General features: G+C 55.6%; 1 protein-coding gene and 1 pseudogene across 4 annotated transcripts; one reads left to right on the top strand and one right to left on the bottom strand.

The window, feature by feature from the left end:
* The first annotated feature begins 308 nt into the window (after positions 1-308).
* Positions 309-2782, top strand: LOC121459613 (annotated as a pseudogene).
* A 170-nt stretch (positions 2783-2952) lies between these two features.
* Positions 2953-26028, bottom strand: LOC121459632 (smoothelin). 4 transcript variants are annotated; one of them, XM_041669531.1, is made up of 21 exons: positions 25873-25899; positions 24120-24225; positions 19205-19353; positions 18735-18828; positions 18565-18643; positions 18375-18472; positions 17186-17512; positions 17030-17102; positions 16389-16460; positions 15792-16307; positions 15463-15635; positions 13397-13489; positions 12331-12483; positions 12172-12247; positions 11036-11200; positions 10881-10943; positions 10605-10680; positions 8536-8709; positions 8230-8347; positions 7548-7699; positions 2953-3274 (listed from the first exon to the last, which is right to left on the bottom strand). In XM_041669531.1, exons 2-21 carry the CDS (start codon positions 24168-24170, stop codon positions 3124-3126), a joined length of 2853 nt encoding a protein of 950 aa, XP_041525465.1. In that variant the 5' UTR covers positions 24171-24225; positions 25873-25899; the 3' UTR covers positions 2953-3123. The 4 variants fall into 4 exon arrangements, with proteins under 4 accessions (XP_041525465.1, XP_041525462.1, XP_041525463.1 ...); XM_041669530.1 differs by lacking the exon at positions 13397-13489 and adding an exon at positions 6479-6643 and having other exon boundaries at positions 3136-3274; positions 25873-26028; XM_041669528.1 differs by lacking the exon at positions 13397-13489 and having other exon boundaries at positions 25873-26028.
* Positions 26029-26289: the final 261 nt, after the last annotated feature.

The following is a 26289-nucleotide window of genomic DNA, read 5'->3' as shown; positions in this document are numbered from 1 at the left end:
AGACATCAAAAGAATATAAAGATTTCCTAGGTTTCTATATCCTTAAGTCTGACCCAGTTATCCTCGCGTCCGCCTGCGACCCGCCTGCGCTCTCTGGTGGCGAGAAGTGGCGCTGTCTTCTGGCATCCTGCGGGAACGTCCACACTCAGTGGGCAAAGACAGCATGGGAATTGTCAGGACTGGGAACGTGAAATCTGGAGGACCCGAGAGCAACAGAGACCAGGAAGGGGGCTAGTAGGAGGCGCCCACCGGATTCTGGGAAGGTGGTGTTTCTAACTCGGGGGGCGTGGGCTATGGATGGGTGGGCGGGGCCTTTAGCTGGGGCGGGGCCACCCTGCGGGCCAGACGTGGCGCTGCGGCCGAGTTTGGGTGCAGCCTGCGGAACGCCTTCTGCCAGGCACAGATGAACATCCTACTGTGGCCGCCGCCGCTGCTGCTGCTTCTCGCGGCCTTTGTGGCCCAAGCCACCGCCGCCACCACCTACCGACCGGACTGGAACCGTCTTCGAGGTCTGGCCAGGGGGCGGGTGGAGGTGAGTGCGCCTTTTCCCATCCTTAGTAGGACCGCCCTAGAACCCTGCAGCCCCTCAACCCTGGACTACAGCTCACTCCGGTCTCGGGAACACCAGAATTCCCAAGGCTCCCTCTTTCCCTCCTGCGTGGCGCCGGGGATCATTCCTTCTATTCCCAGCCACAGGATGCGCAGCATGCACTGTGGAAGCAATAGACGTCGACCTTGCGGCCTGGCATTTTGAACCTTGGCTCTGCTCCCGATTAGGCCGTACCGTGGGTCTCTGAACACCCAGCCCCTCTTTTCCAGGTTATATTTCTCCTAAAACTGCTCCTTAGAACCCAGTTCCCCCCACTGATAACCCCACTTTTTTCTATTATTCCTCCCACATCCCGTTTTTAGTGCCTGGAGTTCAAGAATCTTCTGGGGGGGGGGGGAGAGAAAAGACCTTCTAAGCTCCTCCCCTCACTGTTCTATGCCAGAGCTGGAGGAGCATGCAGGGAAATGATACCAAGCATCCCAACAGCCCTGGACCACCACCCCCATCACTCCAGCCCCACAAAGGAATTTCCTAGAGTCGTCCTAAGTGATTCAGATGCTTACAGACTCTTCATGGGCCTTGGTTGTATTTTGTGAAAAAGGAATGTAAGGGAGGCCTGAAATAGGAGGCTGTGAGGTCTGCGCTTTTTGTCAGAATGTGGCCTCCCTCCGGGGGAGACAGAGGGTCCACCCATCCTCCATAGTCAGGGAAGGGTAACCAGATGGTTTGTGGAGCTGGACCACAGGTGGCTAGCAGGGTTAGCTCTGCAAGGGGTGGGTAGGGACCAGATGGCTGTTACCTCTAATGCGGCCCTTAGGGCAGTTCTGAACTGTTTTCTTATGGTCTGACTTCCCAAGTGGTTCCAAGGGCCAGAGGGCAGGTTTAGAACTCTTCTGGCAGAAAGGAGAATGCTGTATATGTGTCTCCTGGGCACTGGTCAGCTATCAGTAACCTGCAGGCAGGAACCCATAGCTAGCTCTTCTCTCGGATCCTCTACCCCATGTCTCTGGGTCTGAGTTTCTCTGACCTGTACAGAGGTCTTCTTTCCACAGGACCCTTTTCCCCCCTCCATACCTTGATGCTTCCAGATCCCAGCCTGACCCAACTCGGTGTTAAAGATAGCATGGTCTTGGCTGTATAGTGATGGGCTCCTGATTTATCACATTTTATCTCTCTCCAGACCTGTGGAGGATGACAGTTGAATCGCCTAAAGGAGGTGAGTTCGAAGGAAGTGGTCCCCTTAAGGAAGAAGCAACACGGCTTACTGACTGGGGGCCAGGGAGGAATCCTTGGACCTGGCATTTCCCCATGTCTAGAGAGTTCTGAGGTCTCATTTTCTAATGTTGTGATTCCTCCCCAGGTGAAAGCCTTTGTCACCCAGGACATCCCACTGTAGTATCCTTCTGTTCTGGGGAAGGGGAAGGGGAAGGAGAAGGGGAAGGGGAAGGGGAAGGGGAGGGCTACTAGTTTTCAGAGATAGAAAATGATTTTCGTCGGCCAAAGAGGTTGATTGGCCAGGGGATTCTGCGGAAGTCTCAAAATTAAGTAGACAAGAGAGATTATTAGCTGAGAGAAGGGCCCTTTACTTCTCTGAACCCCAATCTCACAGTGAATGAGGATCGGGTCCCCACCTAGGCTCAAAGTAAGTGATCAGCTAAGGGGGTCCAGGAGCCATCATCACTTTGCCTCTGTCCCCACCCCCTTAACATCTCCTCCAGCCACAACCTGGTGATGAAGCACCTCCCTGGGGCAGACCCCGAACTCGTGCTGTTAAGTCGCAATTACCAGGAACTAGAGGTGAGGCATTGACGGGAGGGGCCCCGGAGCAGTGCTGAAGTACTGACCCCGCCTTTTCTCCATCTCAGCGCATCCCACTCAGCGAAATGACCCGCGACGAGATCAATACGCTGGTACAGGAGCTCGGCTTCTACCGCAAGTCGGCGCCAGACGCGAAGGTGCCTACCGAGCACCTGTGGGCGCCCGCTAAGCCACCCGAGGACGCTTCAGAGCGCGCCGACCTGTAACCCGGAGCCCCAGTGGAGCTGGGACCCCCCCCCCCCACCCCTTGCCAGCGCCCCGGAGACAGAATGAGGCGCTCAGTATCCCGGGAGCATTTCTCTTGCTGAGAGCTGACGCCAGTCTCCGAGGCAACGGAAATGGGGTGTGTGTATGGGGGTCCTCTCAATCCTCCTTTTTCCCTCCCCAGCTCTACTAAATCCCCTTCCACCCTTACTAAGGCTCTTCTCTTTACTTGCTGCGAGTAGACGGTGTGGGAAATCAAACAAGAGTTCTCGAGTATCCTAGGGTGACTCCTCCCACTGCCTGGTTGAGGGAGTTGGGGACATTTGGGGGATAATTCAGAACCCGATACCATTCCCAAAGACAACAGAGAGAAGTCGGGATCGTTGAAAACCAATAATTTATCAAAAACGCTGCGTGTGTACAAGAGGGAGGGGGGTTCCGACAAACCGGGCAGCAGTGGGCAGGCGCACTGGGGGGGAGAGGGGCGGGAGCGGTGCTGGGGTGGGGTGGGGACAGCCTGCAGCGCGGGTCGGGCGGTGTGAGCAGAGTGGCTAGACATTCTTGCCGCGCAGGCGCAGCTCATGGCGCCGCAGGTGGTTGTACAGCGATTGCACGTAGGTGAAGACGCACTTGGGGTCGGGCTTTTTGCCCATGATCATCATGTCCTCCACCTCCACCAGGGGCACACAGTCCACCAGCATCCTGCAGGGGAAGGGGCACAGGAGTTGTCGTCAGTGCCGGCCTGCTTTTTGCTGTGTCCCTCTACCCCGAGGTCTTTTCTGTGCCGCAGCATGTTAGTCTTTCCATAACTCCAGACTGTCCATGGATGAGAAACACTTTCCAGGAAGGGAAAGCCACAGCCAAACCCAGAGGCCATCCTGCCCATAGGCTAAGCAGGTAGAGAATAAGATGGAGCTGCGGAGTAAGTCATGCCCCACCTCAGGCAGGTAGGTTCTGGTTCTAGACCCCAACTTCTCTCTGGAGGGTCCACCTCCTGCTCACGCACTGGTATACCCCAGTCGGTAGTCTCAGCTACGCCCCTGAGAGCGTTCCTCTTTGGTTAATATCTCTCTACTGCCAGGATTCCCCAGTGACCCCTTTTCTCCTGGGGACAGGTCTTCTACTGGAAATAGAGGCCAGGGGGCTATGTCAGGAGTGGCCCTTTAGCTGTTATCACCTGCATTGGGCTGAGCAAGGGAGGCAGGTGAGGATCCCAGCCACATGAGCTGGATCGTCTTCCCCTACACTATGCTCTCTGGTGCAACTGCCCTTCTGATTCTCCTTCAGAGTGCTGCACTTCACACAGCTTCACAGCTCAAAAGGTGCCAGGCTGGACCTGGTATGGGATACATGCCCTTAACCGTGGGTGCTTGCAACTGCCTGGAACTCCCCTTTCCCTACTGTAGGAACCCTTCCCCCACAGCTTTAAGACGGGGTACAAGCTCAGCTTTACTTTTCCTCCTGTCCCAAACTATGACAGGAGTCTCTTCTGTGTTGCCTCCTGTTTGTGCCGGCCCGTTGTTGCTGCTGCTCAGTAAGCTTACTTTGGCAGGGAAGGGAAAAGCAGATTGCTGCTGGTCCCCAGACATGGGATAACTCAAGACCCAATCTGGTACCTTCAAATCCAGGACTGTGGTAGGACAAGAATCTACTTCCAGCTCACCTAGACCATCTTTGTGGTGGTACTGGAGATTAAATCCAGGGACTCAAGCTTGAGACAGAAGCTCTCCATCACTGAGCTACATCCTAGCTCTTTACCTTTTGAGATTAGCGTCTCAATAAATTGCTGGGGCTAGCCTTGAAATCACCCCCAAAGCCCAGGCAAGCCTGGAATTTGTGGTTCTCCTACCTCTGCCTCCAGCGGAGTTGGGATCACAGCCCAGCTCCTCACCAGATCTTTTACAAAGACACTGAGAAGCTGAAAAGTTTCTGTCCTGGTTCCACCTCTGACCACTTGTGGGTGCTGGACAAAACTCTGCCCTCTGTGATCCTACCCCACCCCCATTAGTCATCCCTGATCTCATCTGAGACCTTGGAAGTACTCAGGATAAGTGACAGGTACCTGGCTCTACTGATGATGGACTACGTGCTTTGGGGTCATCCCCATCCCACATTTGGCTTGTTTATCCAGCTGTACCATGGTGAGAAGGCAGCCTCTCTCTGGAGCATCTTCCAACTGCAGCTATCTTCCCAAGGATCCCTGCCCCCAACCCCCCTCCTGCCCATGGTGCCTTCCCTGGAGACCTTATAAAGCCATTGTTTATACCGGGGTACATGGTTCAGGCTACCCAAGTGACAAGCCAAGCACCAGGCAACTGAAGCAACAGCACATAGCTGAGTCACACTTTCCTACCGGACCAGACCTACACTAAGCCCCTTTCTCTTTAGAGTGGCCCGCTGAGCTGCAGCTAAGTCCATATAAGACCTAGAGCCTGTACCAAGTCTGTTTTCCACACCTGGACCTCTGGGTGTATGCGCACATGTGTTCCTCCCCCCCCCCCCCGGGGACCCTGACCCAGGAGGGAGCCCCAGCGCATCCTTGTTGACTCTCTGAGTCAGATACCTTCCAGCAATCCCTTTGCTCCCTGGGGACCTCTCTTTGGTCCTAGCTCTAACCACTTGAGGATGCTGGATATCGCTCTACCCTCTCCTGTGCTCCTACCTTCGCCTCCAACTTATTTCTGCCACAAAATTGGTCAGAACACAGTGGTGGAGCTAGAAAAGCAACCGCTAAGGAGTCTGGAATCCTTCTGTGGCCAGCCTGAATGCTTTCCTTATCTTTCTGGCTTTCTGAATTCCTTATCTGGAATGGGACATTCAGTTCAGGTGGGAATTCTTTACTGGGGCCCTGAGGTGAGATGACCAGAGAGGAAAGCCATATGGCTCAGGCAATGCGGCCAGAAACATCTTCCTGTTGAACTGGCCCTGTTCCCAAGCTCCCCACTTTGGAGAAGGACACCTCCAACTCCCCATATGGCACATTCCAAGCTTGTCTGTGTCTTGACTCTCCTCCCTTTCTCCAAACCAGATCAGAGAGCCTGTCTACCTTTTTTTTTTTTTTTTTAGATAGGGTCTTGTAGCAAGACAGTGCTGGCATACATCTTTAATTCCAGCACTCGGGAGGCAGAGGCAGGCAGATCTCTGTGAGTTCGAGGCCAGCCTGGTCTACAGAGTGAGTTTCAGGACAGCCAGGACTACACAGGGAAACTCTGTCTCGAAAAACCAAACCACAGGGTCTTGCTATTCTGCCCAGGCTGGCCTTCCACAGTGATCCCCAAGCTTCAGGCTCCTGAATGCTGGGATTGCAAGCTCACACACCACACCTGGCTCTGCCCTCCCTACTGCTGCTCCATCATGAACATCTCAAGTTTCACCCGAGGATCGTTTTAGAAAGCTAACCTGAGCACACCTCTCCTGTTTGGATACCTTTGATTCCTGGGTCCTCACAAGGAAGTTCAAACTCAAACTGTGGTCGTCTTCTCTCATCAAGACCCTCCCTTCCAGGTAATACTATATTCTCCATCTCTCTTGTTCCTGGCCCTGTCGGGCCTGCTCCTGTGCCTGCAGCTCCTTCTCTTCCTTCAGGCCGAACTGCTCGGAGCCCAGTTTACTTTTCTCTTTTTTACAGACTGCCCCACCCTGGGCCTGAAGCCTGAGTCTGGGGCCTCCTGGGCTCCCCCACCCTGGGCCTGAAGCCTGAGTCTGGGGCCTCCTGGGCTCCCCCATCTGTCTTCCTACTTTATCATCACTCCCCATGGGCAACGGTGTCACCTAGGGTACTGCCTGTGTCTCCTTTGGCTTTTCTAAGGCTCCCCCTGCACTCCCCACTTTCCCCTCATCCCTCTTTGTGCACTGATGAGCAGATTCCGGAGAAATGGGACAGGTGGGAGAGGCGACATTTCTCACCGTGGGGCCCCAGGCAGGGGTTAGGACTTTTTGGTTTTTACCAGCCCCTTCTGGACCAGACAGCGGTAGAATTCCTGGATGTACGTGTACACGCACTTCCAGTCAGGCTCTCGAAGCCGCACCATGTCCTCTGTATCCAGGAGCTGCGGGCAGTCCGCATGGGTCCTGGGGAGGGTAGGGGGCCAGGAAGGGGCGGGGGCAGGACCCGGTGGAGGAAGGAGGGAGAGAGGCCGAGAGAGAAGGGAGGACAGAGACACACACACACATACACACACAGAGACATGAGTTCAGTTATGTTGTCAGTGCCGCAGTCTGCCAGCCTCCCGCATGCCCCCTCCCAACGGTGGACGTGCCGCTCACTACCCGTCACTAATGGTGTGCGGTGCAGACAAGGGTGGGGGGTCAAACCAGTCAAGGTGCAGAGAACTCTTGGGGCAAGCGGGGACGCAGGGGAAGGGGGGCAACGGCACTGGTGCCGAGGTTGGAGAGGAGGGCTGTGCCCCAGGGATGGGGGGTGAGGGAGGCGTGAGAGGAGTGGGGGAGGAGGAGGAAAAATCCAGGAGGGAACCAGAAAGAGAAGGGGAGAATAAGAAAAAGATGGAGGAGGGTGCTTGGGTGCAGTGTGCAGAAGGGGCAACGATTCCAAAGTGGAGGGCTTTTGATGTCCTATATAAGCCTATATAGGTCACTCGGGCACGGTGCCTGGGCCAGGAGCCTCCTTTTGGAATCTCCAGCTGGGATCCCGTGGGAGCAGGAAGCTCTGGTGATAGTGGGAGGAGAGCAGGACAGAGAAATGGAGAGAGGAGGGACAGGGGCAGAGGGAGGAGGGAGAGGTTATGGACTGGGCCACCTGGTGGGCTGTAGCCTGGGTTGGTAGGCGAGCCTGCTGCTCCTTCCTTCCGGTGGGCACCTGGCACACTCAGCAACAGGTGGGCATGGGTGGAGGAGGATGGAAACTCTCTGGGGAAGGGGGGTCTCGTCTGCAGACCCACAGAACAACTGGCCACTTCCATGGGGTCTCGGGGCTGCTGAGCCCAGCTGACACCAGGAGGAGGGGGCCCACACTTACTCAGCAGATGAGAAGGCCATTTCAAAATTCTGGCGCCTGTTCTGTGGGCTAAGCTGCCCATAGTCAAAAGCCTCGGGGAAGAAATTGTGCACCAGGGCACAGAAGGCCATCCCGTCACTCCAACTGGAGGAGAAGTTCTGAATGTCCACATGCTATGGGAGGAAAGAGCACTGGTCAGGACCCTAGGGAAACCTTCCCGTGCTTGCTGAACCCCCCTTTCCCACGTCCTGCATCCCAGACCTACGGCAGTTGGGTTCAGACAGACTTTCGTAGCTTGTTGAAAGCTATACAGAAGGTGAGCAGTCAAAACATGAGCCTCTTCCAACTTGGTTTATGAACCTCTGAGCTGTGATTTTTAGCGGGGGCGGGGGGAGAGCTACTGAGAGCCCAGTGCCACTTAGCTAAGGCTGTGGCCAATGTTCCAGTCACTCCTTCCCTCGCTATCATTTACTCTGTGTAACACTGACTGGACTCCAAGAGCAGGATTTGTCCTTGAATCATGCCCACCAGCGCAAAGGGCCTTCCTTCGTTAGGCCCTCAGGATCCAGAACAGGATACATGGTCTACCCGATACTTAGTTTTCCCATCTGAGAATGTTTTCCGTGTTTCCTGCCAGAGCACATGGTAGCGGCAAAATAATTCTAAGGAGCGGGTACAAGCTGAGATGTTCCACTGGGCTCACCTCGTAGCCACGGGTCTTGGCTCTGCACCAGTCCAGCAACATCTGCTTGATGCTATTGGCATTGGGGACTCCGAAGCTGGTGGAACGCTGTACAGCTGTACGGGGTGTGCCAGGACTGCTGTGGGGGGCAGTGTGGGAGGAGGGTCACAAGACACCATTAGTGGGCCAGCCTACCTGTTGGGCCTCTGGTCTAGTCTTCCATGATCTTCAGCCTTTCTATCCCACCTCTGGCTCCACCGAGCTTCAGGCCCCATCCCCAATGCCCAGACCACGCCAGCTGGACAGCCCACACCCTGTACCACTCACCCTGCGGAGCCTTCTTTCTCCAGTTTCTCAATCATGGCCTTGCGTGCTTGCGACGCTGAAGTCTTGGGCAGACTCTGGGCCTTCATTAACTCCTTCTTTTTCTCTGCCTGGCGCTTTTCTAGGGCGGCCAGGCTGCCAGGACGTGGGCTGGCTTGGTCCTCTCGGTCGAAGATGCTGGAGGGTGACAAAATGCATGTTGTGGGGCCCGCCCTCTTGGCACCAGAGCAGATCATTAGCTTTGATGTTGTTGGTCTTGAAAACGCTGAAACCGGTGCAGCTCTCTGCACAGCTGCATGGTGTCCTCCTGAGCTGCTTTGCAGCAGCATTTAGGAGAGGTCTTATACTGCATGAAATGCCACCAGCAACAAATGAAGAACGGGTTGGGGGAGTAGAGGGTGGTCCTAACAATGGGGAGTGGTGTCCTTGTCATGCCCATTTTACAGAGAGGGACATAGAGGCACAAACACAGGAAGCTGGCAGTCATGCTTGTCTGCTCAGGCTTCGTTCCCAGGACTTTTCTAGGGGTGTGTGTTATACTGCCAAGTTCTAGACAAGCTCAGCATCTAGGCATTATCAAGTAATAACAGCGGCACAGGCTAGTAATCCCAGCTACTGGGGAGCTGAACCAGAAAGACTGCGAGCTGGAGGACCATCTGAGCGATATGGTGGCTGACTTGGGGAAACTCCTGACTCACAATAAAAAATGAAAGGGCAAGTAGAGAACTTGCCTAGAAGCACAAGGCCCTAGGTTCCATCCCTAATACCTAAACCAAGCAGTAAAAAGTAATGAAGTGAGCATGAGCCTTTAAGACTTTCTCGTGTGTTCTTTTATTACTTCTAGTGCTGGGGGAAGGAATCCAGGGTCTCCGGAGTGCTAAGCAAATGCTCTACAAATGAGCTACACCCTCAGTCCTCCCACTGTGCTATTTAAACACCACAGGGGACTCTGATGTGTTGGTGTGCTCCTGATATCCCAGAACTCTGGAGGATCACAAGTTCAAAACCAGCCTGGGACACAGAGTGAGACTCTGTCAAGTGTCCACCTCTCACCACATCGTAAAAATACAAAAAGTTTAGGTCTATAATACCAGATACTCAGGTAGCTAAGGCAAGCTCACAGCCTGCTGAACCACAGAGGGAGATCAAGGCCAATATCAGCAATTTAGGGAGAGACCCTGCCTCAAAAGAAAAAGTGAAGAGAGGACCAGTGATGGAGCTCAGTGGTGCGGTGCTTGTCCAGACAAAAACAAATCAACTTTGCAAGGGGTGAGAGGAATGCATGCTGTTTTCACTAACAATGTGGAAATCGAGGCCTCTTTCGTAGGGTTTCAGAGGGCACAGTTGCAGGGCTATAGCATCTGCATTGCAGTTCACCAAATGAGAGCTCCTGGAGCCACTGTGCTCTGCTTTCTTCCGGCCCTGCATCCTCTGTACTGTGGAGCATACCTCTCTGTACTGTGGAGCATACCTCTCTGTACTGTGGGCGTACCTCTCTGTACTGTGGGCGTACCTCTCTGTACTGTGGGTTGTATCTCTCTGTACTGTGGGCGTACCTCTCTGTACTGTGGGCGTACCTCTCTGTACTGTGGGTTGTATCTCTCTGTACTGTGGAGCATACCTCTCTGTACTGTGGGCGTACCTCTCTGTACTGTGGGCGTACCTCTCTGTACTGTGGGGCGTACCTCTCTGTACTGTGGGTTGTATCTCTCTGTACTGTGGGGCATACCTCTCTGTACTGTGGGTTGTACCTCTCTGTACTGTGGGGTGTACTCTCCCTCAAGTCAAGCTCTGTGACCCAGAAGTGCCTTGCAGATGTGGGAAGGTGGCAGTGCCAGCAGGCGATGGCAGGTCACTCTCTAAGGTTCAGTGTGAAACCCACACCAAGGGTCTGGCCTCCACAGTCCTCCACCCGTACCCTGTGGTGTGGCTGAGGATTAAGAGAGATCACAAAGCAAGCAGGGCACATTTGGTACCTCCCTTACTGTAGGCCTATCTTCCCAGTAGGTCAGCCTGCCCCCTTGCAGAATGAATCCCTAGCGAGATCCCCATAGGCACTGTCCCATGCTCACCTGCCCATCTTTTTGGATGAGGAAGAGGAAGAGGAAAAGGTCTTGGTTTGGACTGTGGTGCTGCTGCTGCTACCATCTGCGGAAAAGGGGGTGAGATGAGGACCTGGGCTGGACGGGAGGATATGGGGGTGCTGCCCGGAGGGATGGTGATAGACACAGTAGAGAAGTGAAAGTGGGGGCAAGGTTGAAGACACAGAGTGTTTAAGGAAGAACTTAAGGAGGTGAGCAGGCAGCAGGCAGCAGGCAGCAGGAACAGGAGAGAGCAGGTGGCCTTACTCTCCGAGCGCCTCACGAAACTTGACTCCACAGTGGTGGTGCGGGCCGTCTGTGTGCCATCGTCTGGAGGGACAGCAAAAGGACAAAGAAGCGTGTGAAAGGTACAGGGAGTTAGCCTGAGCTCGCCCCGAGCCCCAAGCCCTGCTCAGTCTTACTGGAGTGGACGAGCCGCTCAGTTTTGGTAACTGTGCTGACAGCTGAGCCGTCAGCCGCCCGCTGACTGTGCCTCGTGGTGGTCTCCGTAGCCAGATTGTTTCGGCTCTCCCCTGGCCTGGCCCGTGCCTCCCGTAGTCGCTGTTCTCGCTCCTTGTCCCTCTGGTCTGAGCAGGAGATGCCCCCATGCATGCCCAGAGGGGCCGCCCAGCGCCACACAGCACACATGCACAGACACAAGGGATACACGGGATGGAGTGGAGGCAGCTCATTAGAAACACCAATGACAGAAAACCCGTGCCTCTCTAGGGATGGTTGAAAGTGGGTGGGTGGGGGGACAACCACAACTTGGCACAGAGCTGAGTGTGTGCTGAGGGTGATGGGCTCTGAGATGGGAGGGGGGATATTTGGATCCAAGACAAGTTTCTGTGGGACTAAGCAGCCAGTCAGGAGGGAATAGCTGACATCCAGAGAGAGCTGGGTGGGCACCGCAGCTGACTGGTGAACCCTTCAAACTAGTCTCAGGGAGGAGAGGAGCAACTGCAAGGAGGATGCCGAGATCCAGGGGTGGGTGCAGGTACTGGGAGAAGCCATCAGATCCAGGGAAAGAACACTTGAGAAAGAAGCTGGTGGGGAGGGTTAACTGGGTCTGCTGAAAAAGCAAGTAGGCTGGGGACCGGGGACATCAGGGCACAGGCAGTTCAGCGGGAGGGAGAGCGCTTGTCGGGGCTGCAGGAGGCATTTGACTGCCAGTTGGGAGTGGGGTAGGCTGGGGGAGTGATTGTTCTCAGAGAACAACTGTTCCAGAAGTCAATCTAGAGTATGAGGGAGAGAAGAGCCAGATCCAGGGAAGAACCGCAGGGAAGGGAAATGACCACATATGGGCTAGAGGCTAAGGGGAGCAACCCAAGGGAGAGGAGCAACTGGGGGATTATCTGGATTAAAGCAAGGCACAATTAGATGCCAGGTGAGAAGGGCCAGGGAAGGGCTGGGAATGCACAGCTGGACACAGGGCAAGGAGGCCAGGGAGCAGATGGCTCCAGGGAGGGGGGCACGAGGAGGGCAACTACTGCCTCCAGAATGAGGGGGACGGCTGAGGAATGGAGCGGCTACATCTAGTGGGCAACTGGCTCTCTACCTCTCTTTCTTTGTCGGAGCTCACGGAGTGCAGCCCGGATGAGCTTCCGTTCCTCAAAGTTCGTAGTCTGGTCCAGCTGTAGATGAAACAGTTGCTGCATACTTGGGGCCTGCCAATCCCTACCCTCTGCCAGCCCCCAGCCTACCGGAGCTAACATACCATCTTGTCCAGGACTCCTTCATCCTCAATGGCCATCAGCTCCTCGGCACTCAGGGGGCTCCGCCCCTCTGGGGCTTTGTCCACTCGAGTCTGCTCTGTGCCATTAGCTGCTTCCACTGTCACAGAGGGGGGCTCTGCTGGATCTGGCTCCATCTACAGAGTGTGGAGAGGGTGTAGGGTTTACACAGGGATGGGAGTGAAACCTGGGTGGGAGAGGATTAGATCCTGGGGCTGCAGGCATAGCACTGGAAAAAGCCAACAGCGCACCAGGCCTACTAATGTAGGTTGGCTATGTTGGCTTCAGGTCCAGGGTAGTCAAAGTGGAAGCCCCGTATACAGTTTCCCACATATCCAGAATTCAGAATCATATTAATCCAAGTTGGTGGCAGTAGGAACAATGGTTTCCCTTCAGTAGAAAACATCTGTATAAACACTGGGGATAATATTATCCCTGTCAGATACAGGGGAAACTGAGGCTAGGCCCTCTGTGAGTGTGATATGACCTGGGGGTTGAGCTGCAGTAGTTTAGCTCCTCAACTTGAGTTCTTTCTAATATTTTTTTTCTAGCTTCCCCCAGGCAAGTATTGCTTGCCAAGGGGCTGGACCAGGTCCCAAGGTCTCCTAACAAGGTGGCCGAGTCGGGCTACCCCAAACTAAGACGTCTCGTCTCTGGAGGTCCAGACCACTTCCTTTCCCACCTTGCTGGGTACCATTACCTAAGGGGCACCAGCACTGACCTATCTCCCCCAAGGGAACTTCCTCCCACCTTGCCCCTTGAAGCCAAGGCCCAGCTCAACTACTATAGCTGTCCCCTCCCAGCAGGGCCTCTGTCTGTCATGAGGGTAGGGAGAGCCAAGGTGGCAGCTGCTCCAGAGAGGCCTGGCCTGGTTGAGGCTGCAGGACAGCTACCAGGGTTAAGAGTCTGGGACCTTCTTGCTCCAATCTTAGAGTACCCATGCTTAGTCCTCAGTACAGTGAGGTAAACTGAGGCTGAGGCAGTGTTGGTCTGTCTACAGACACTCAGCAGAGCTGGGTTCAAATCAAGTCCCTCCCATGGCTGACTTACGAGACTGCTGCTGCGAGAGGGACCCGCAGAGGAGCTGCGGCGGGTGCTAAAGGCAGGCGGGTGGGCCACAGGAGCCCCAGCATCCTCAGCTGCCTGGAAGAGGGCCTCAGGGTCGGCAGCAGCCAGCAACAACTCGCTGGGCTCTAGCTCAGACTCCAGGTCCGGCAGAAGTGGAACACCCAGCCGCAGGCTCAGTACCTCCACCTGCCTAGTCAGTGTGTCTAGTCGCCGGCTCAGAGCGGCTGTCTCTGCTCGAAGCTCTTCAGCTGCCTGAGCCACCGGCTCTACAGTGGCTAGGGCTGCATCAGCTGCCTGGGTCACCGCAGCCCGGCCCGCTTCAGCTACCGCCTGCAGCTCCTGTAATGCCCGGCTCAACCGTTCCTCAAAGGCCGCAGCCATCTCGGGCCCAGGCCCTGGTACTCCTGGCATCGTGCTAGCGGGGACTCTTTGGGGTACGATGGTGGGACAGTAGCAGGGGCTGCTGTCTATGCTGGCAGTGTCAGAGTCTTTGCAGCTGGTCTGAGGGCGAAGGCAAGGGCAGTGAGCCTGCCCCGCCCCTGCTGGCCTCCCAGCCTGCCACCAGCCAGCTGGAGCAACTGCCCAAATAGAAACCTATTCTGGGCTCCTCTATGGAGGGGATGGAGGGGGATGGGTAGCCTGCCCAAACAGGCACACAGCCTGCTGCATGTCTCAAGGATTACTGAGACCAGAGTCCCATGACCCATAGGTAGAAAAATGGAAGCCGGGAGCAAGACATGGGCTGAGACAGCATGTGCATTAGCTGTATATCGTGTATACCGTGTACATTCGATTTGCTGGGCTCCTGCAAATCTCTGCCCTCATGACACGTTGTCTTAGAAAGTTTTGAGCAAGTCAGGGAAATGGAGGCACAAAGAGGTGGGCCTTTAAGCAGCCTGCAGGAGAAGGGCTTGGCCCTGGGAGACATGTTCTCTCCAAGCCCAGATGTTGTGCAAGTACATTACAGACACACCATCTGCTCCCCAAGCTGGGGAGACAGGTGAGTTGTTAGCACCAAAGTCATCTAACCCTGACACCTTCCATTCACCCCGAGAACCTCATCTGTAACCATCCCTCATGACACCCCATCCCAATCTGTTGGGTCCTGCTTTGTGGCAAGAAGGCCACTGTCATTCCCATTATCTTCCTGTCACCCGCTAGAAGACCCAACACTAGCTCCGCCTGACCACCTCACCTCAGTCAAAGTCCCATTCGGTCTTTGGTACAGGATAGAGGGCACTACCTGGGCAGACCAGTGGGAATCTCTTCCCCATCGGAGCTCCCAGCCAGCTGATCCCGGGCTCGGGAATGAATAATAGAAGAAATACATCGTATTTAGTTCCCGTGGCACCTGCTGGGCCGATGCCTCATTGCCTGATGCCCCACTGCCTGCCTGTCTTCATCAGTGGCCCTGCTCTGCCTCCAAAGCGAAGATGCTAATCAACAATCTCCTAATGGACCAGGCTGAGCTTGCGTGAGCCTGTGATCTGATCTCCATGCTGGGGCTGACGTCCAGCGTCGGATGGCAACAAGGGTATCAGGGCTGCCATAGGAAGACAGCGGGAGCCCCTACCACCTTCTCCGAGCCTCAGGCTTCACACTTGCTCATGAAGAACGAACTGATCAATTTAGGTACAAGGATCAGAGACCAGCAAATGGACCCAAGCATGGTGGCTCACGCCTGTAGTGCCAGCTCTCTGGAGGTGGAGACAGGAGGCTCACTGAGTTTAAGTTCAGCCTTGGCTATGTGCAAAGATCATTGCCAACCCAGGGCACAGGAGACTCCACATCAAACAAACTAAACAACAAAAGGTCAGCACATGGGGAAAATGACTTCAGCTATGTCTCTGGGTGATACAGTGGTTCAGTCTTAGTCATGCTACCCACCACCTGTGGACTATTGGCAGTGATGCTCCTTCTCTGACCTCGGTGGCTTTGCACGCACAGTGGCGGAGGAGCATCGCAGAGAAAGCCTGCTAGTCCTGCACCCTTAAAGCAGCCTCTGGAGCTGGTGTATGGTGAGGCTGGTGGATTCAAGAGGGGCTCACCTTAAAGTTGCAGCCTCCTCGGTTACCAGGGGAGGCATGGCTGAAGGAGGTAACCTGAGTGACACTACCCAGTCGGGTCACAGTCCCAGGGCTGCTGATGTGGCTGATGGTGCTCTTGCCCCCACTGCTGGTGCTGAGAAGAGTCGGGGGTGCCCGCAGTCCCAGGGTCAATTCTGGTTGGGGAGAAGGGTTGCTGTTAGGGCCAGTTGGAGTGAGGGCAGTGCCAGTCAAGGGAGTGACACCTTGGACACTGGACACTGCCCTGGCCACACATGCAGAACCAGGAGGGAGGGGTGGCAAGGGCTCCACCCTGGCAGTGAGAAGCCTACCTGCTCGCTGGTTGCCTGTGGGCAGCAGCACCCGGCCTGAGGAGGCCTGGCCACGGCCATCCTTGATCTCAATGGTAAATGTGGTCTTCATACTGCCCCCTGGTTCCCCAGTGCCAATGCCCACAGGCAGCGGGGTACTGGGCTCTTCTGAGCAGGGCCTGGGCCCCCCTGCTCTGTTTTCAAGGGACCTGGGAGCCAAGCCCCGCCCCCCAGGGCCCTCCTCTTGAGGGCAGCTCTGAAGCTGGGCCAGGGAATGAGCAAGTTCTCTCTGCTTCTTGTGGGAGGAAGTGTCATTGGGACCTCGGGAGGAGGAGTTGCTGGAGGAGGAGGCAGGGGTGGTGCCAATGAATGAAGGGCCCAGGGGCCTCGTGGGGGTCAGCGAAGTGAGGGCTGTTCGAGGTGGGCCATCCTGGAGCCTGGCAGCCACCGCTGGGGTATCAGATGTAAACTTGCGGACTCGGTCTCTCACGGAGCCAGCCCGTTGGAACTGGGACCGTCCTGCAAGGGGGACCGGCTCTGGAAGAGACAAGAAGGCTGTCAGTGACTGGGTGGAATAGGGACTGCCCAGAACTTGGGGGTAGTAAATACGGGCAGTACCTCGATTTTGGGTTGGCTGTCGGGGACTGAGCACAGACAGGGAGCGTTGGCAGGGCTGTGGTTCAGCCAGATCTGGTAGGTTGGTGAGTAGGTGGCAGTCATATGGGGGAAGAGAAAGAAAAGTGGATGGTGGGGTGGTGTCCAAGTCACTTTCATCTCAACACCTCGGCGGCACCTCGCCATGCCCGGCACCCCCACTGCTGAGGCCTGCCTACTCAGCTGCAACCCTCGTGCAGGCTCCTCCTTTCTCTCCTGCACTGACCCAGGATGACGTGCGCACTCTTAGGAGCCAGGGGTAAGTTTGGGCCAGAGAAGGTATCCAGATTCTCCTTACTGATGGGACTAGGGGACAGTCCCCCCACCCCCCAGCCAGTACTGCCCATAGATCCAGCTGGGTGATGGGTGTACTCCCTTATTGGGGAGAAGAATGTGCCTGAGGCCTGTTGCCTTTCAAGGCTGTGAGGAGGCCTCTGGCCATGGGTGGCAGGGGCGGGAATACCTCGGGGGCAGCGGTGGGGAGTGCTGGGGACTGCCTGAACCTGGAAGCTACAGCTGTTGAAGCATCAGAACCCATCCTACCGGCAGGGAAAGGGAAGCAGGGGAAAGCGGAAGCCTGTAGCAACCTGCACAGGGATCCTCACCTGTTCTCTTAGTGCTGGAGGAGCCTCTGGTGGGGGCCAAGGTGTTAGAGGGCTCCGTGGAGCCAGGCGGGGGCTGCAAGGGAGACATCACATAGGAAGGGGCTATCAGACCAAGGGCCTTACCTGCCTGTCTTCCCTGCCTCTCACCAAACTCACCTTGCTGATGACCGGCCCATGAGAGCTGGGGGGTGCTGGTGACATGGGGGGTTCAGGGCTGGGAGCTACTGAAGGGCAAGGAAGTGGCTCGGAGCTGTCCAGAGCCTCAGCAGCAGGACACTGGGCTCCAGCCGGCTCTGGGAGAGGCTCAGGGGAAGCAGTGGTGGGTGAACTGTCAGGTGAGGCAGGTGAGCTGGGCGTGCCCCCAGGCGGGGCCCTCAACAGGAGTGTCACTGTGGTTACATCCTGGCTGGTGTCCTGAGGGGCTGGGGCTGGGGCTGGCTCTGCCACGTCTGTCTGCTGTTTCTGTTGCTCTTGCTCTGGCACCTGCAGCGGACCCACAGGACGGAACCAAGGTTTCTCTGACTCCGAGTGCTACCCCCACCCAGGGAGGGCCAAGCTGATAGAGCAGGCCATGCAAAGCAGAGGGGCTGGGCATGGCTTCCTGTGGGCACACCTGCGTAAGGAAGGCTAGTCAGTGCCAAAGGTGGGTTGACAATGACCAGATCCTAACGTCAACAGTTGGTGATGACAGGAAACTGGCTGGGGGGACTCCTATGTCCAGAGAACCTCGAGAGCAGAGCTCTGGCCTCAGATTGGCTAATCAGAGAAAGCCAGCTGTGCAGGACTGGGCAGCTAGCACCCTCTGCTGGCCATTTAGTGGAAACTGTATGTTGTGACTTCTCTTCCACACTCCTGAAGAATAGATGACGCTGAGCACTGCTCAGCAGGGGCCTGGCAAGCAGGCCACGGTGAGGTAAGGATGCGGTACTTTCTGGCGGGTGAAGGGCAGCACGGGACGTGCTTAGTCAGGGGAGGTACCAAGACTAGACTTGCATTTCTAGGAGATCCTTTTGGCTGCTGAGCACAGGCAGGGTGGTAGGGGTAGGGGTGGGAAGTAGGAGTGGAGTTGGAGAGGTGCCAGCGTATCCATGAGAGTAGCGATGGGGAAGGAACAGTAACTTGGAGTTGTGTAGACAGGCTGGCTTTGAGAGAAACACCTGAGTTCAAGGTCTGGAGTGGAAGGCGTACGCCTGAGAGTACAAAAAACTAACTCCAGGGTTTCCTCAAACACTGGCCAAGGGCCAGCTCCCCAGTCAAATGACAGTGTAGCAAAAATGCCCTGTACTACTGGCACCAGGAGGCACAAGACACTGGCTCCCCCTCCCTCCACACCCATACTCCTTACCTTACCAGGGTCCAGTCTGTGCGCTGCCTGCCTCCTGCTATCCTCTCGGGAGTCACTACTAGGAAGTCTACTGCACAGTCTCCCAGCCAAGGTGGCAGCTGGAAGAGCAGGGGCAAGTGTCAGGAGGTGACTGAGATGCTGTAGGCAGCAGCTGGTAGGGCAAGGGGGGGCTCTAGGCCAGGGCACCTACCCTCAATCTCCTGAGCTCGCACACGGCGGATGGCAGCTCGGATCAGCTTGCGTTCCTCGTACTCACCGGCACTCCGAAGCTGTGGGTGACAGGCAGGCCACAAGGGATGGACTGTGGAGTCTGGGTTTTTATTTACCCTTCCCCTATCCCTTGCCTGCCCTGGGCCTCACCAGTGTGGTCAACTCCTCTACATCATTCATGGACTCCAGCCTCCCTGCCAACCGTGCGAGGGCAGCCTGCTGCTCGGCTTCCCGCTGTTGAGCGCTGCAGAGACACCATGAGCATAACTACCATTGTGTGACAGGGTCTGGAGGGTGTGAGCTCAAGGAAAGGGTCAGGATCAGAGGCCTGAACCTTGACAGAGAGACACGGAGCTGTCTGTGTAGAATCTCTGAGCAAACATCAATATATATATATATATATATATATATATATATATATATATATATATATAATCTGGGGACACAGGCACTAATGCCACACTCTACCCATACGGCATGGCCACAGTTGGCACTTGGTCCATACCCACAGGTATCCTGTGCATTCCAATGCTCACAGGCATCAGACACACCTGTCTCCACACGAGATGACCCCCCTGGCACCACCTGCACTTGCAAACCCAGCCCCCTCTGCCACTCACTGTAGCCAGTTCTCCTTGTTGTCTTGCCGTTCGGCGCGGAAACGTTTGGATGCCAAAGCCCCCTCGTCTCGTTCTAGCTCCTGCCGCTGCAGCTCCCGGATGGCTGAGCGGATCCGCCGCCGCTCTGCTAGATCTGCCGTGACCTCCAGCTGCAATGCAGGTGGGAGTGAGGGGTAGGGCATTCTGTCAGGGGCAGAGGGACTGGCACTAACTGCCCATAGTTCTGCCTGGGACACAATGAGAGGCTTGTCTCCAGTCTCTCTACCCTAAGCCTTCCACGTGCCTGCCTCCCACTCAGGGTCTTTAGGAGAGACCAAGCTCATGACGCCAAAGATCCTGAGGAGCCCACTGTGCACTGTGGTACACAGACCACCTTCTATGAGTGCAGGGCCAGCAACCACACACCCAGGTCAAGGGCCAAGCAGTCAGGCACTCCTTTCTGTGACTTGATACCTGCTCATTAACCTTTCAGACCAAGGAGCCACAGGAGGAAGAGTATGGTCACCCTTCTGAGGGGCCCTGGAAAAGGAAGGGTGATCCAGGTAGCTGAAGTCCCCTGTGATCTAGACCCGGAGTAGCAGGGCCCTGCTGGAAAAGATGTCAGATAGGGAAACTGAGGCAGAGGAAGGTGCTGTAGGGTCCTCGTTCTCTGCTCGGCTGAGGGTTACTTTTCCCCTTTCCTGGCTCTGGCCTAGCCTTAACCATCATGGAAGAAGTCAAGGCCCAGAATGAGAAGGGCTGGTCCCCTAGAGAGATAAAGATAAGGCAGCTAGCACCAGGGTCTACCTAGAGCCCCCAGAGGTGTCCACAGAGTTCAGGAACTCTTATCAGCTTCTCAGTTCAGAAGTTCATGGGAAATTGGGGACCTGATAGAAACAGGTTTAGAAAAATGTGCTCCCTCTGTGGTGTGTGGGCAATGCCTTCCCCACACCACCCGGCACAGTGGCCCCTCGAAGGGATCTTATGGTAGAAGCCTGGCTCAGGGCTGGCCATCAGAGCAGTGGCAGAGCCAAGCCTGCCGTGTGGGTCTAGCAGGCAAACAGGAACAAGAAAAGCACACAGTGACTGACTCTCCCTTTTCAATGCTCTTCCTTCTCGGGTAGGGAGCTGAGTGGACAGAGATAAAGAAGCTTCCGTTGGGACTGTGAGCTGGTCCAGTTTAGCCAAGAACCAGCTTGTCTTCATCTGAAGAGAGCAGGCAAAGCCTTGAGGGACAGCTCTCCAAGATCCACGTTCCTGAGGAGCTATGGAGGGTCAGTCCCTTGCAGCTCAGGCCAGAGCCCCCATCAGGTTCCAGTCTTGGCTCTACAGTAGGGGTATATTCCTTAACCTCTCTGTCACTGCTTCCTAATTTTCCAGATGGAACAAAGGCCTTTGGAACTGGGCAAGAACAGGGGGAGGGAGCAGTGACTCAGGGTGGCCTCTTCTACATACACAACACGCACATGCAAAACCATTGCCTCTCCTCTGGGTTCCCATCAGCCAGGAGTAGACGGCGAAGGAAAGACAGAACATACTGTCTTTTATTTATTGAGACCCAAATTATGTCAGGCCCTGCACTAAATCCCCACCTGTTGTTTCAGTTTGTTTGTTTGAGACAGGGCGTGTGTGTGTGTGTGTGTGTGTGTGTGTGTGTGTAGCTCTGGCTGTTCTGGAACTTGCTTTGCAGAATCTCTGAGCCTGGGGCTCAGAGATTTGCCTGCCTCTGCCTCCAGAGTTGTTGTTTTTTAAAGATTTATTTGTATTTATGTGTATGCATGCGTCTGTATGCGTGTATGCTTCATGTGTGCTGGTGCCTGTAGGGGCCAGGAGAGGGCATCAGATCCCCTGGAGCTGGAGTGGTTGTGAGCCACCTGATGTGGGTGCTAGGAACCAAATTTGGGTCTTCTGGAAGAGCGGCAAATGCTCTAAACTGTTGGGCCTATCCAGCCCCCTTATCTACTCTTGATACATTATTTCTATCTGATAAGAGAGAAATGAGTGTCTTGTTCATGATCAAAAAACTTGAAAGTTTCAACGTAGGTCTTTCTGACAGCAAGGCTCATCTAAGACTGAAGATGGCTGCAACCCTGGAGTCTCTGTCAAGGTGGGAACTTTGAGGTTCTGTATTGGAGACCCCTCTAGCCTGGTCTAGAAATGTCAAAGCCTTAGGAGACCTTATCACAATCAAGGGAAAGACGCTCATTTCCCTGAAACATTTGGAGGTTGGTAGCCTTCGGGACAGCTGGTCCAGACTGGTCCAGACGGTAAAGGCCCCGAGATACAATGACTAATCCTTTATATCATGGGTCCCCGTTTCCAAGCCCTAGGGCGTGGGGAGAATAAGATGGGAAGTTGGCCATTTCTTCAACCCCTGGGTACCTCAATATCTCGATCTGGAAACTGGAATCCTCCCTCTGAATCTCCTAAGTGGATGGGGTGGCCGAGGGATGGACCTCATTCTGCTGGCCACTTCCTGGCATGTTCCTTCCTTTTGGGACTGTGGGCAAAGCTCTGACCTGTGTCCCTCTTGTGTGTCTTGTGTTCCCCACCCTCTCACACATCAAAGGTCAGATCACAGTGTTCCTACTGTGTCCAAAGTTCCCCACCCTCTCAGTAACCCCCACTGTGTGTGGAGGGGACTGTGGGAGGGAGGGAAGGAAATACAAAGAGCTATTGTCCACCAGGGGGAAGGGGACGGTTTCCTAAACTGCCTAGTGAAATTCTCCAGGGAGGAAGGAGGGTGCTTCCTCCTCCTGCGGGAGGCCGGAGGGGGCGGGACGGGCAGGACTAGAGTTCTGGCGCTCTCTACTCTTGCTGCTGGGGCGTCCGTCTCTCCACCTGCCTAAGAACCGATTTCTCCTTTCAGGTCCTCCCTCAATCCCAGGATCAGAGCTGCCCACAGTGTTGAGAGCAATGGGGAAACGCCTCGCAAGGGGGCGCTGAAGGTCCGCAGGCTGCGGCCACTAGCGCGGGGCTCGCCCGCGCCCCACCCACCCCAGTCTCCAGCCGGGCGCCGCTGCTAGGAGTCCGGCAGGAAGCCCCCCGCTACCGCATCTGCAAAGGAAGGGAGGTTCACAGCACCTAAGCCGCTTCCCAGGTCACCCGGCTGGGAGGTGGAAGACGCGCAGACACGTGGCATGGGGCACACCCGGCGTGCTTGTCCCCGGGTACCCCTGTCCTGCGCAGCCCACCACCCCGACCTCAGGAATGTGCGGGAGAGGGGCCGGAAGCAGCTGCGGCTCCCGAGTCAGCTGGGCACAGCTTTCCCATATAAGGCCGGGCCCTGCGGGGAGGAGCCGGGCTTGGGACGCCCCCGTTCCTGCCACGAGGCCGGAGGGTGGGACCCTCACAGCTCCGGGGAGCAGCAATGGCGGGTGCGGGGCGGTGGAGCTGCAGGGCTGGGGTGGGCCTGGGACCGCGATCCGAGCCGGGGTTTGGCCTCGCTTGTCCTTTCCTCCCAGGCCCCGGGGCCGGGAGGAAGTGCGTCCGTCAACTACTGCTTCTGTTTCTTCTCTCTAACGCTTCCCCCAGCTCCCAAACTTTGCGTGCGTGGGGTCTGATGCTGGATAATCCCCGAGATGAGAGTGCTTGGACACCCAGCCTGGCTTTCCCTGTGGAAAGTCTGCGACTCTCACGAGGACTCTGACTTCTTGAGGGACGGTGAAGACGGCTGCGGGGCGTCTTTGGAGACCCAACCCCATCTCCTGGCTCTAGGAGTGGCTGCCCTAAACTCAAGAGGAGGTTAAGGTGCTGGCCCCAGGATATACAGGCCAACTGCCTAGGGGAGGTCAAGGCAACTAGGTCAAGTGGCCCCAGCCTCTTTCTCTAGGGGCAAGGATTGCTGGTAGCATGGGGCACTTGTAGAGAAAGTAAATCTCTACTTTTTTGCCCAGGACAGAGATCAGAGGCAGGGTGGTGGGGCTCTGGCCCCTCTCCCCATGGCCTGCTGCATGGCCGTGTGGATGGACACATTACTGACCCGTGTTGTCGCACTGCCTCTCTGTACATGGTCGTAGGAAGAAGGTGGTAAACAGGGATGGTGTGGACTAATCCCAGCCTCTATCCCAAAGTTAGGATCCTATCTTGTTTCACCCCTGTGCTAACACTAGCAACCTTATTTATTTATTTATAATTTAAGTGCATTGATGTTTTGCCTGCATGTATGTCTGTGTGAGGGTGTCAGAAGCCCTGGATTGGAGTTACAGACAGGTGTGAGCTGTCATGTGGGTGACTTGGATTTGAAGCCAGATCCTCTGGAAGAGCAGCCAGTGAGTGCTCTTAACTACTGAACTATCTTTCCAGCCCCCTCCCCCCCATTTTTTAACAAGTAAGAAACAAAACAAAACAAAAAAAAACCCTGAGGCTTAGAGAAGAAAACAACAGACGAGACATCACAAGACCCATAAGGGTCCACAGTCTATTTCTCTCTCATGGCCAGACTCTGGGTATCCCACGATCTCCTCTGGAGTTTGGACCTAGTAAAGCTTATAACCCGGAGCGTTTGGGTATGCGATTTCAGCACACAGGTGGCAGCATCATGGCTCTTGGAGCATGTGTGAGCATTCTGTAAGATGGTGTACTCAGTGCCCTGCTGTTCTGCTGCCATTATCATTGGGCAGGCTTCCAGGAGTGGGCAGTGCCCAGGCTGCCTTCCCACACCTGCGGCAGCCCATGGGTGAGTCCCCAAGAAGTTACTGTTTAAACAGGAGATGACAGTTGGGGGTGGGTAGGGACCAGGTCTCAGCACTGGACATGGACAGGCACATGCCACAAGGGCCTGTGGATCAGCCGAATGGAACCAACTTGGCGCTGTTTCTGTAACCTCTCCTCCAAACCCCTCCTTCTTCTTATGCGCTGAAGAGTGCAAAGCAGTGGCCCTATAGCCCTGGCTTGGCTCTTGCCCACCCCATAGTACAGTAATAGGGCTACTTACCAGTTTTCGGAGGGCTCCCTCATCCAGCCCAGCTAAGGCCTCATCTGCCATCTTGCTGGCCCCTAGCTCCTTAAGTGTGTCAGCTCTCGGTGGCACTCGGGGAATTCTGCAAGAGGCAGACATGAGTTGGATTGCTGAAGCTTGTGGAAATCTCAGTCCCTTAGTTTCACGCCTGTTTCCCTCTCTACCCCCTGAGCATTCGTTTCTGTTCTATACTAACTACCCAGCCATGTGCTCCTGGCTAGGAGCTGTCCTCTGCCCCAGGGTGGTTTGCTGAAAAACTCACTAACCAAGAATAGGTGTTCGTGTTTCAGCCTTACCAGCTTGGCTGCCAGTCTGCCCTGTGGTCTAAGTTGGCATCCTGACCAAGCCCCAAACAAGGAGGGCATGGACCTGGACTGGGAAAGGACTCAGCAAGGCCCACCCAAGCTGTTTACCACCAGGGGGTGCAAGCTTCCTGTCACACCCATTCATCTCCAGGGCTACCCAGCCTTCCCCTCTACCTGCCCTCCACAAACTGGGCGTCTGGCTGTGGGCTGAGGCCACGTCCATCTTTCTGCTCCTGTCACTAATTCCTTCAGGTGTGGGGGCTGCTTGTGTCTTCTGAATTCTCAGAGCCAGCCTTCTGGTACATTTCCTCCCTGCAACGCTGACGGGCCTGGCTCTCTGGAGCCGGGTGTCCAGTTCTCCCAGTCAGCTCACACACTCAGAACTCACCTAGAGTTTGCTTCCCAGCTGGAAGTGCCTTGGGAAGCTGACCCACCCAACCTCTGGACTTTGGGCAAACGGAGAGAATGGGAGAGGGCCAAACGGTCATCACAGGGGGGTCAGTAAAACTCAAGACTCAAAGGGCAGGAAGGATCTAATACAAATCGTGGTTATTTCTGCCTTCTCAAGTCCCCTCCCAAAAATGCCGCCAAGACTCCAGGGTGTTTGTTTCTTGTCCAATCACTATCAAAACGGATCCCTAAATCTGGTGGCAGTCTTTTTAGCCCAACTCTCTCCTTCCTGGACCCCGGAGTCTCTGGAATTTGAGATTCCATGGCCTAGCACACCTAGATACTTAGTTAATATGGTGACTGGAATGGCCTCGGGACCCCCACCTCCATTGATTCATCCCGAAATCATCCCTTCTCTCCACAAGTCACTTAGTGTGAGTCACCCCATCCGGTGAATGGGTCTGGGGGAACCCTAATGTACACTGATTGGAGTTTGAAGAACCCCGTCTGTTCAAGTCAGTGCTTGAGCTTACCAACCATTCTTAGGGTCTTTGCCTCCTGATCTAGCTATTCTGTCTGGGGTAACTCCCCCTCCCCGGTGTCATTTAATGGTTATGTACACATGCTGTGCTTCCTCATGTTGGGCAAGGCTGTTCCTAGTACCACTCTGCTCAGAAATTCCTGTCACTGATTGCCACCATTCCCATGGCTTCATGCTACACAGTTTGGGGTCCTGGAGATTGTTAAGGCCCTGTGGGTGAGGGGTCGGGATCTGGGAAAGTTTCCTCAAGGTATCAGTTCCCCACAGATTAGTGTCTCTGGGGACCGTGGAGCCCTTTAGAGGTCCACAGCTGCCTTCACCAAGGTCTCAGAACCTTAATCCTGTGGTCTGAAGCTCCCATAATTTGGTTGGGGCTCCCGGACCTGAGAGTTCCAGAATCCCTGTCCTGACATCTAGGTTTCACTACCCCACCCCTGACCCACCCCCTGACTCATCTTGGCTCTGAGGGTCGCCCCAAGATCCTCATACCCACCTCTCAGTCCGGCCCGCCTTTTCCGTGCGGGTTCGTGTTTGCTCGGGACCCGGCAGATGCAGAGGAGACGGACGGGCGGGCGGGACGCACCACAGCCCGGGATCCCAGCCGGTTCAGCAACGTCCCCTGGACTCTGCGGTAGACGCCTGTCCCGCGGCGCCTGCCAGCTGGCTGGCCCCGCCCTGACAAGCTGTCCCAGCCAATTCTCTGTTGGGTCCCGCCCCTTCTCGGGTCCTATTGGGAAAATTCAATTTTTGGGTCCCACCCCCATTAAACTCCCGCCCCTCACTGTCCAGGGATGTTGGGTATTGTAGTTTTGGGGGCTGCTGCCGCGGTGTCCTTGACCTCCTCTGGTGGGCTTCGGCAGGACGCAGGCTGTAAACCGAAGTCCAGGAAGGTGCCACAAGCCGGGCAAAT

The sequence above is a fragment of the Microtus oregoni genome, unplaced genomic scaffold (assembly GCF_018167655.1).
Source record: "Microtus oregoni isolate MIOR12 unplaced genomic scaffold, Mior012 000019F_ref0000042, whole genome shotgun sequence".
Taxonomy (NCBI): domain Eukaryota; kingdom Metazoa; phylum Chordata; class Mammalia; order Rodentia; family Cricetidae; genus Microtus; species Microtus oregoni.
This window is presented reverse-complemented; position numbering and strand designations above follow the sequence as displayed.